Source organism: Atta cephalotes, assembly GCF_000143395.1.
Source record: "Atta cephalotes unplaced genomic scaffold scaffold00013, whole genome shotgun sequence".
NCBI classification, from domain to species: domain Eukaryota; kingdom Metazoa; phylum Arthropoda; class Insecta; order Hymenoptera; family Formicidae; genus Atta; species Atta cephalotes.
Window position 1 is genome coordinate 1,390,972 of NW_012130077.1, and position 11,648 is coordinate 1,402,619.

General features: G+C 32.4%; 1 protein-coding gene across 1 annotated transcript in view; it reads right to left on the reverse strand.

The window, feature by feature from the left end:
- LOC105617437 (high-affinity choline transporter 1-like) overlaps positions 1-2,249 on the reverse strand; it is a 10,433-nt gene extending 8,184 nt beyond the window's left edge. Inside the window, exon 1 of the mRNA XM_012198991.1 lies at positions 2,072-2,249. Within this exon, the coding sequence (XP_012054381.1) occupies positions 2,072-2,249 (178 nt within the window). The remainder of the gene's footprint in view (positions 1-2,071) is intronic.
- Positions 2,250-11,648: the final 9,399 nt, after the last annotated feature.

Sequence of the window (11,648 nt, forward strand, 5' to 3'; positions counted from 1 at the left end):
ACACACACACACACACACACACACACACACTATATATATATATATATATATATATATATATATATATATATAAAATGAACAAAAATGATCGCAAAAGTAATCGCAAAAGTATTTGTGTCCTTTCAATTAAAACAATATTCTTAGGAAAATTTTTATCGATATTAAGAACAGAGGAAAGGACACCGTAATAAAAAAGTTAAAGAATTGTAGAATATCATAATATCTAAGTTTGCTTTGAATTTTGAAGACGATCGCTTCTTCACAATCTGTTTAGATGTTATAACATAATTATTAGTTTATTATTGTTATTAATAATTTACTGCGTTGTTGTAAAATCTGCATTTCAGTTTTATAAGTAAATTATTAAGTTGCTTCAATAAAACAAAATGATAATTTCTTTCCTCTATGTTGCATTAAAATTCTTCATTCTCATATATTACAACAACTGTCGGGATTTGTTACGTCAAGATAAAGTACGTCATGTCAGCGAATTTTTTTTGCGTCAAGTTACACGCGTATAAATAACGAAACAAATGCATAGTAAATTATTCCTATCTCATTGTCCAGTTTATACGAAGAAAGAAATGGGAAGGAAATGGGAAAGATAAACGAATCGTTGAGAGAGGGACAGAATAGAGGAAAGAGAATGTACTTGACATCATGTTTTTTTTTATGATGCATATCTCGGTATGATCATTACGGTAATGAAGAACGCAAAGAGATATTCAGAACATGCAGTATAGAAATGAGAAAATTTAACATGGTTGAATGAAAACAAAATACGCAGGTAGCTTGTAAAAATAAAATGGATTAAAAGGAAAAGGTATAATTCATTTCACAAACATACAAAATCTTTGTCTTGAAAATTGGAGCTAGATTAAAAATAGCAAAGTTAGAAATATATCCGCGAAAAGGCGAGAAGGAATTTTAAATAAGACAACCGACGCGGATGTAAAGATGCATCTATACTTCTTTTTACGACGTCACTCCTTATACAGTACAAAGCGGTTGACATGTGTCGATATTGGAGAGAAAATAAAGTCGAGGCGTGTGCACCTTTTTGCAAGATAATTTTGTAAAGTTTGACGGAGAATATAACAAGTCTAGAAAAGAGGCATTTTTGGGCGCGGCATCTTATAGCAGATTATCAGTTCCATGAGTGAGTTCAATGCCTGCAGAGGCTGACATTTGTGTCGCGATAATTTTTTGAAGCATATAAATTCAATTCTCTAAATTAAAAAAATTAATTCGTGTATTTCTATATCTTTTTTTTAACTGCTATAAAAAGATGGCAATGTATTAAATGTCGAGAATGAAGAAAATGTAACAAATAATACCATCCAATCAATTTCTCAGATGAGGAAAAACCAACCAATTCTTTGAATCGATCATGAAGAGACTCATGAATAGTCGAAGGAACACAAAAGTCAACAAAAAATCGAAATGGCATCAAAATAATTTTATTTTGATGCATGAAGTCAATAAACAATCAAATTTTTGTAATAAGAAAATAAATAAAAATTCGTCATTTTGACTTTTTCTTGATTTAGTATGTCCTTGGGAGAGCTTGCAGGCGCAATTTTTCTCTAATAATACCTGCATATTCCGATATCACATAAATTGATCCTTGGCTTTTCCAAGTGCTTTAAAGCAGGAAGTCCACATAATAGAAGTTGATTCTAATCAGGGTCACACGTAGCGCGATAAATAGATTTATTAACTCAAGGTGCCCTTGTCACAATAAATTTTTGTTTCAATTTTTATTGTTTGAATGAATTAAAGGGATCAATCCCAGTAAAACAACAGGCCAGAATAAAATGACATTTAAAAATAAATCATGACTGATCTAAAGTAACTTTTAATAATCATTTTAGAACTGTTTTATAATGTCATTATAACTTTCAATTCAGCTCTTAGGTAAAGTTAAACTCTTCGATTAAGTTCCTAGGTTTTCCCATGAAAAAGTTCAGTTAGAAAACTTCTACTGACACAAAGCAGGTTTTGCCGAAGTGAAATTTAATGATAACAAAACGATGCAAAATTCGTTTTTTCCCTGGTTGAGGATGATTACCAATAAGGGTGAAGACACCGAGCAACGGGCCGAGACGTCGGTTTGCCAGCATCATATCAGCCTGGAAGTGGCCCTGCGCGACTTGCCTCCTCTTGAACGCGGCGGCCCATATGCCAACGGCCAGCACCGCGACATAGAACACGATCACGCCGATTACGCCTGTCACGTACACTCCCATTCTCCTCTTCGCACCGTACTCTCGTCTGCTTCCGGATGTATAAGCTCTGTAACTGAATGATTGATAGTAAAAGTAATAGCTACCATCGTCTACGGAGAGTCGCAAAGTACTTGTACTGTCTCAGTCATTCACAAAGAGTAAAACGTCTATTTTTGTTGTTTTCTCTCTGTCTTCTTTAATGAAATTCGTTTTCCGAGCAGAACAACAAGTCATGGTAATGTCAAAATGACGTTAAATAGTAAATGATTGAATTATACAATAATAATTGAAAAGTAATTTTTAATGATCATTTTGGAGTTTTAACATTATTTAGATGCTATAATGACTTTTTGTTTTATTTGGGTTGACAATAGATATTTTTATTTCTTTTATAACAGTTTTATGTAAACAATTTCATTAAGAAAGCATTCAAGATGTTTCTTGTCGCTGGTCGTAAAGCTATATAAAGCATAACAGCACTGTAATGGTTAACAACCAGATGTACGTTATTACGAATTTGTCATGTGTTTGGTAGTTGAATGATTAACGCAAGAAAAATCAAAATCTCCGAATCAGGTATGTAATCAGTAGGTAAAGATAATGATTCATTCTGTAACAGTTTGGAACTCGTTTTACTATCTCTGTGTCTGAAAGTCGACTCTCTGACCTCACTTAGATAACCAAGCAAGATTTAACATATGGAACAAATTGATGCACTGCATGTATTGTTTTCAATTTGTCAACAATTTGCTCATTGGAATCTAATATGAACTGAGTTAGCATCAGGACAAATAGATTTCATGAGTTTACGAAATTATAAAAGTATACATTGAGAAATAATAAACTCGTCACGTTGACAACAAACTGACGGCACGCTATGCACGCATGATGACAACTTGCCAGCAGTTGCTGAATTCTAAGGAAGACTTTACGTGACCTCAGAACAACAATTTGTAGAAACACCTTGGCTTTAGTTTGGTGAAATTGAATGCGAAATAAATGACAAAATGGCAACATATTGCCCTTATTTGGCTATTTGGACACATTCTCGCGTTCAGTCGCTCGCATCTATCTCTACATACAAAATATATTTATCCAAAATATATTTATTTATGTGTCCTTATCCATTTGAAATTATCGATTAAATTTTTAATAACTTATTGTAACCGTTTTATGCCGGATTATTATATAATTATGATTTATTTATTAAATTGCAATTCTCTATATACTGATATAAAATGCTTCCATTCCCTTTAAAGAAATATAAATAGATGTAAATAGATATGTAAGAAATTAATGCGTTTAAAAGATTATACTCATTGCTTATATATGCCTTGTGAACAGACAAAATCTTCGTATATGTAATGTCTACCCTATGTATGTATATTCTGTGTATTTGTATGCTACATATACATTCAGCTCTCCGTCGTGGCAATATAATCATTGATGTATGTCTACTGTAATATATATTGTGAAATATCCATACAAATGAATATTTTATTACTGTATATTTCCCTTAACATTGTATTTTTAACAAGTTAATAATAAATATATTTAACAAATCTAATAATATGATCATTACATTTGTGAACGGCTAGGCAAGAGAGAGGTAGATACGCATGGATTAATCGGATGTAAAGCCGCGCTCTCGCGATCAATACTGCGTTAATTATTCCATCTCCTTGATTAACATTGCCGTACAAATAAGTCTGTGTAAATATATCTCCGCTAGTTAGTCAATATAAGAAGTTCCTGGCCTTTAATATTTAAAAATTGATATCTATCGTGAACTCGCGTTGGAAAAGCAATACGTTCCGAAAAAAGAAATCATTGATATTATCGGAAATATTAATTTACGAAATAATTAAATTTATTTCATAGACATTATATTGCGTTAGCAGATTGTTTTAATTGCATCAAAAAGGTTTTTAAATCGTCAAAAAAAAACTTTTGATTTAATACGGAAGCATATAGATGAGAAATATACTCTAATTATTTTTATATATCGCCGCTTTGATAGAAAAACAATATGTCAAAAATAGCAATTTTTTGCATTTTTAAAATTCTGAATTAGAATGTGTATTTATATTATAACTGTACAAGTATAATCTAATTATATAAAATGTTGTTCAATTTATAATTTTAAAGAATCTCTTTTGAAAAAAGTTGTTAATTTTAAGATGCGTTGCGCATCTTATTGTTATTTTAAGATATATTTTATATATGTATATATGTATATATGTATAAAATTGATTAAATTTATTGCATTCCCAAATAGCAGAGTAAAAAAAAACATAATAGCATCTAATAGATTAAAATAGATGTCGTTATGTCATCCCTTGAAATTGCTTTATCTCTGCTAATCTAAGTAGTGGAGCAACATCAAAAGACGACATAATGACGTCTATTTTAATTTAAACATGACTATATAGAGTGTCCTGTAAGTTTTTGTCAAAATTCTCGTTTTTGTTAGATAGAGCGGACTAAATTGAATTGAAAAGTTTTCTACACTTTGCAATTTTCGCAATAATTATCAAAATATTAATTACTAAAAATTGTCGAATATTGATCTTGAATAATTTCTTATTCAAATACTGTCAAAAAACTGCAAGAAATAGAAATCATTTATTTTCTTTTCATAGAAATCTTCTCTAAAAATTTTTTATCAATCTTTTAATATTGCATTTTCTTATTTTTACTAACATGAGAAAATACGGTAAAAAATTCTGAAAAAATTCTCAGGATTTTATAAGAAAAAAATAAATAATTTTTGTCTCTCGCTGTTTTCCTAAAATAAAGTTAATATAATATTTGAGTAAAAAATTATTGAAAATCAATATAGCAATTTTTAGTAATTAATATCTCGTTAACTATTGCAAAAATTGCAAAATGGTAGAGGACTTTTCGACTCAGTTTAATCCGCTCTATCTATATAAAAGCGATTAACAAAACCTTACGGAACTTATTCCCTGAATATAGTCTTTAATGCAACTCTGTTACTTGAGAATACGGTAGTTCATTCTTTCAGGACAGATGTTATAGAATGATTAATATGAATTCTTTCTACAAAAGAAAGATTGTATGATGCTGAGCTACTCTTTTCTCCAATATCGAGAGCTCTTTTAGCCGTGCACGATAACTCCGTGACCGATGACATACAGGTTGACATTTACTATTGAGCACATTTCGTGGGAGTCTGCGCCGAGGCAGACCGTCGCTCTCTCGTGAAAAAGCTAATCGAGCGCGACGGCAATAGTATACGCGGTTTAAAATTCAAGTGTGCCCCAGATATCGGACAGGATGGGTCGTGTAGGGTCATGACCCGGGCAAACGTAATGCACCGAGTCACGTATAAAGTTCAGTCGAATTCCGTAACGGTTCTGCATTATTAACTTACTCGAGACGATGTTCTTTGGACCAAGAAGGGCGAGAAGCCGAATGTGCCGTCGTTGACGAATAGAACCTATCAAGTGCACACGTGATAGACTAGCGTACGCACATATACGTACGAATACACGCGGAAATAAGCCCGCTCAATGAGTGATGAGAAGGAAAGGAAGGAGCAAAGATCGAGAGAAAGAGATAATATTGTTCACGATATTTACAGATGCTATCTCTAGCGTAAATGTACAAACGAAAGTATAAAATGTCGAGGGATCGATGTCAGCTTTTATGTGAGATATCGCTGACGTCTCTCTCGATACGAAATTTTTGCGCAAAAGTCAGATAGTATTGTCGTAAACCGTTTGAACCGAATTAAATAGAAACGCATACGTCCTCGGATGCTTTTACAATTCTAATGCATATAAAAACCATTTGGAGATTAAATTATTAAAGTTTCTGCATGGCCGCGTATATGGGAGAATGAGAGGTACGTTTGTTCCTCGCAGTTGGAAAACTATCGGCATGTCTCTTTTAAAACGTGCCTTTAAAGTGCGCTTTTACGTTACGTGCTTGCACGTGGACAGTTTTAGAATACAACCGCGTCAATTGATGATGTATTTAACATCCATGCTATAAAGAGACACATACCGCAGTTATATACTTAAACTTCAATAATCGATAAACTGATTGCAGCGACATTACCATTCCAAAATGATAATCTGACAGGAAAAATTAATTTAATGAGCACAAAATTTTAATGAAAAAAAAAATAGTAGTAAAAAACCTACAAACACCTAAAATAGGTGTTGAATTCAAGAGAATATTTTTCTCAATTTAAATTTTCTCAATTTAATATTTAATCTAACAAAAATAATACCGTTTTATATATATATATATATATATATATATATATATATATACATACATAATTATTCTTACACGTTATAAATAATCTAAAATAAAAAGTTATTTGCAAATTAAGCTTTAAAGATAAAAATGAGTTGCGAAAAAGTTGCTTTTTATTTGCGGTTACGTATATTTAATAAATTGATGTAAATTTCAGATTTAACAGTTTGAGTTGTTGAAGGGATCATAAAAATTTATGCAGAAAATGCCAATCAGCGTGTTCATCTTTTTTTTGTTCTTCATGGCGAAAACTTACATTTTTTAATTTGTTTTTTTTTAAATTGAAAGAAAACACTTCAATTATCAAGAATTGTGATAGAAGCTAAGGTAAGTATCATCACATTTATGCTGCTAAACTTGTTGGTATATGAAAAATGAGCAATTACACTGCTCATTCAAATAATTAAATTATAAAAATATTTAATGTTGAGCATAAAAACTTGTCAAAAATTTTGGATTATGTGTTTCGATAAGAACGATTAATACCATATTGAATTTTTTTAGCATCTGACAAATACAGTTGTCTCGCTTTAAAAACGCGATGTCGATGGCGAGTAAATTTACTTCTTCGTGGTAGGAAGTAATCTTTTGTCGATAATGTGCTCACGCCTATGATCTCATTATCTCACTGACACAAAAATAGAAGAATAAGCTAATACATGCTTGGTCATGATGAAGGGTAAGCAGCCTTCAAAAGGGTGGGAAAGCGAAGAAAAAGATGTGAGAGGCGACCGACGATAATTTTATGCAAAAGCGTCTTTCAAGGCTGAACAATCGTGGAAGAATTTTTCAACAGGATATTCCCAATTGAGAACATCACAGTCGGTTATAAAGGGAAAGAAGTAGGTAGGGAGAGAGAGCGAGAGAGAGAGAGAGAGAGAGAGAGAAAGAAATTGATTATATTTGCTATATCATGGAAGAGCCTCTCGAAAGGGATATAAAGGTTGTCGAGGTAACGGGGTGGAAATATAAACGAAACTGAAATGAAATACGTGAACTATCATATATTGATTCTGCCACGATAGATGTTTAAAAATAGCGAACAAAAAATTATTGTTTTACATTAAGTATATCAATTCAATCTGCTTTGGAGATCGAAAAATTTGTAATAATTTACTCAATTATAATAGATAATTTTTCAACAAAATTAAAACATCACTTAAAATCAGCATAAAAAGGACTAAATTCAAAGTCATATATTTTTGCTTGGGAAAATGATTGTAGCAAAATGTTTAGCAAAGTATTTTTAATTTAAAATCTCAGTTTTCGAATATTTTATAGTTCATTTCTCTCGAGATCTTTTTCGGAGAAATTTCTTTGCGATAAAATGATATTACTGTATTGACAAAATTATTCGCCATTAAATTCAATTCTTCTATCACAATTAAAAGAATTTTCCAATTAGCTTTAAAATTTATAAAAATTGGTCATATTGAAATTAGTATAGGTTTGAATTTAATAGCGGATAATTTTCTAATAATAATACAAAGATATGCGACTTTGAATCTTTTTTAACGCTGATTTTGATTTTATTAAATAGACAATTATTAATTATAGATTAATTATTAATTATAGATAATCTCTCTATTCTTTTCCCTTTTTAATAATATACTGTTAATTTCTAATAGAATTCTAATAGAATTTTTGTGACTGATTTATTACTATTTTTGTGAAAGATTTATTATACATACACAAAATGGCATTGCTTCTTAAAACATTAAAATTCGTGAGCTATGACAAATAATATATCATGCATAATATATAAACGTAACTTGTCTTGAAGTATTATTCACCATCGTTTTCAAGTATTATTTCAGCTTGAATGTATCTGTCAGAACAAAATATTTCTGCATGCAAATGACAACTGCGATTTTATCTCTCCAATACAAGAGACATAAATATCTTTAATTGTTATCTCGATTTAATGAAAGTAGTGATTGAAAATTCGATCAAATTTTTACAATCACCTAATTTTATCGTACTTGTTGACATGACATCATGTACTTTTCAATATGTATTGATAGCTTCAAGTTTCAAATTAATGTTAAACGCATCTCTTTAGTTTTTAAAATTAGATAAACAAAATTTATTTCTGCTCATTTTCATGAAACGCTAACGGTGTTAATTGTTATTCGACAAATGCAAAAATATTGAATACAAAAACGTGTAGCGTAATGCGATGACATAATATGATCATTGAACTGAGCAAAAATTCAATGTATCACCGCCGTTAACAATACGTGCGTTATAAAATTAGAAGCAAAGTTTCGGCAAAAATAAAAAAGAAGCTAAGTTAGGAACAAGCACATTGTACCAGGTTCGAGAGATTGATTGCTCCTAAATTGTTAGCAATATTCCGTGAAGCTTCGTAAAAATCAGCGAGAACCAGAGAGAAACAATGATTCGTCGAAGCCGAAGTGCACTTGGCTCGCTCTTGAGGCGAATAAAATCAGCGCACACGGTTTATCTTTGAACACGAAAACCGGGCCGTTCGTTGCCAACTTTCCGTGCTAGTTAACGTCTTACCATCGCAAACGCCAAGTAGCCGCAAATCTATCTGCGCTTCGATTTTATTCTCCGAGATAAACGATAAAAGAGGAAGACATCTAATTGCAATCTTGTACTTCTTTCAAACGATCTCTCTGAATAATGCAATGTGCAATAACGTGAGTATGATAGCGTCGAATTTTCTTCATAATGATGTGTGTTATATCCCTGCAGAGAGAGAGGAGAGAGAGAGAGAGAGATTTAACAGTGATAGTTTCAGGAAACATTCCTCTAATTTTTTAGCAAATGTCTCTCATTCCGAAGAGTGAAATCTTACTTTCAAAGATTGAAAACTGAGCTACTCTTTTTCAAGACTGACTCGATTTCAACTCTTTAGAATGAGATTCCGTTCAAAGAATTCAGAGAGTAAGAACAATATAATGGACAAAGTGTCAGATTAAAGAATTCATTCCTTTTATTTTTAATGTAAGGAGAAAGCGAATGAATTGGTTTCAATTTGTATAACTGAAATCGTCTACGCCCAATTTTAAGTAATTGTGAAACAATGTAGAATTACGATAAAAAGGAGTTATTAATATTGTTTGAAAATCATTAAAAAAGACATTAAAGCATGTTTAGTTTGCTTACAATATTACTTTAATTAACATTTTTATTTAAAATGTTATTACCATTATCCATATCTTTCATAGGAAGAGATATATAAAATCTATTCTTTTTCCATACCCCAGAATTGAACTTTTTGCACGGTTTATCTTTCTTCTTTTTTTTTCACATTGGCTAATGTTCAGATTTCCATCAAATGTTACCTAGATATCATTTTATCCATGTTGTTCATTGAATGTTAAGGATTGACTGGAAGACACTTAGGAAATCTGAATATAGCCTTGGGAAGAAAAAGCTGAACAATTACGATTCACAATCTGAATTGCTCCATATGTGAAGCATTCAAAATCGGATTTTCAGGAATTATACAGGTATATGTGCATTGAAATTTAGGCATCAGGCAGGGTAAAGCAAATGAGAGAAGGAGAAAAAGAGAGAAAGACAGAAAGAGAGGGGAGTCGTACTACTTACCACCGGTTACCCCTGCAAAATGACGTAGCGCATCCCTTTCACTCGGACGTATCCATCCCACCGTGTGCGTCTCGATTTCCTTTTCGCCGCGACGAAGAACTCTCGCCGAGGGAGGAAATCGGAGCTCCTCTTGCAGCACGCGGATGCAGCCTTGCACACTCCGTCCGGGCGTTAGCCGTGCGACAGAGAGAGCCCAGGCAATACGACTGAATCTCTCCTACGAATTCAGCATCCCATACGGCTAACACGCTGGACCGCCACCACCTTGCTGGGGGTAGCGCGCGCGTCATGGACAAGGACGGAGTGCCGGTCGGGCGCGCGCGCAAGATACAAATGTATAGGGTGGTGCAACTGGAAGATGGGTGATTTCCCGATGAGAAGACACATTGGAAATACGAAAAACTTCTTTCACTTCTCATCATGTCTGAAGAAGCGATTAGCTTTCTCTAGATAAACATTGAAAATTGGAAATCCGAGAAATTTTATCGATCGACTTTAGCATGTAGAATAGCATGGACATGTAGAATTACTTGAATTGATAAAATTTTTAATAAATTTGATGGAAAAATTAATTTAATATCGAGAATCAAAGAAATGATAGCACGAATATGACAATAAAACTTTTGTCTATTTCAGCTTATTGAAATGATTGAAGGTAATAATGATAATTCTCGAACACCGTGTACATAAATAAAGAGCGAGCGAGCGAAAGAGAGGAAGAACTGATCCAACTAGAAGCTATATAATAGAAGGGAAGAGAGAAATATAAGCTCATAGCAGAATAGGAGAGAGATCTATGTAAGGAGAGAAGCAATATAAGGACAAGAGGTGATGGAGGAAAAATTGGTAAAAGTAGAGAAAAATAGTCACACGGAACAGGTCAATGTTTCAATGTGATAAACGATACAGTGTCAATGCTACGAGGCCGCAAAGTATCACAGAGTAGAGCAGCGATTGGATGGATTTTACAGACGCTTGAAAAAAAAATTATATCAGTAGGCGATGATAGGAAAAAATATATTCGAGCACGAGGGATGAATCCTATCTACTTAGAACGAATAGGATATGTTGAGCTTACGGCAGACAGAATCTTCAAGGTATTCAATTGAGCGAGAATATTAATAGAAGACATGGAGAATGTGGGTTAGAATAAAATAAAAGGAGTAGCTCTCAGAGAAAGAGGATTGTAAGAATCGCAGATTAGGAAGAAGAAAAAGATATGGATGATCTTAAACATAAAGAACTAAATAAATTTAAATAAAAAATTTATTTAAAAGATCCTAGATTACATAAGATCCTTTCTATAGTTTTTATTACTACGTCAGATATTATTACGTCACGAAAGAAAGAGCTAAAGCAAACGTAAAAAGGTATAAAAAGAATGGCGAGTATAGCGAATGGAAGTAATCGAGAATTAAAATATAATCTCACATCGGAGACAATTCATGTGAGAGGAAAACAGATAAAATACAAAAATACACAAAGAGTAGAAAAAGAGAAAGATAGAGAAGGCGCGAGATGAAAACAGTGAGACAAAGAGAGAGAGAG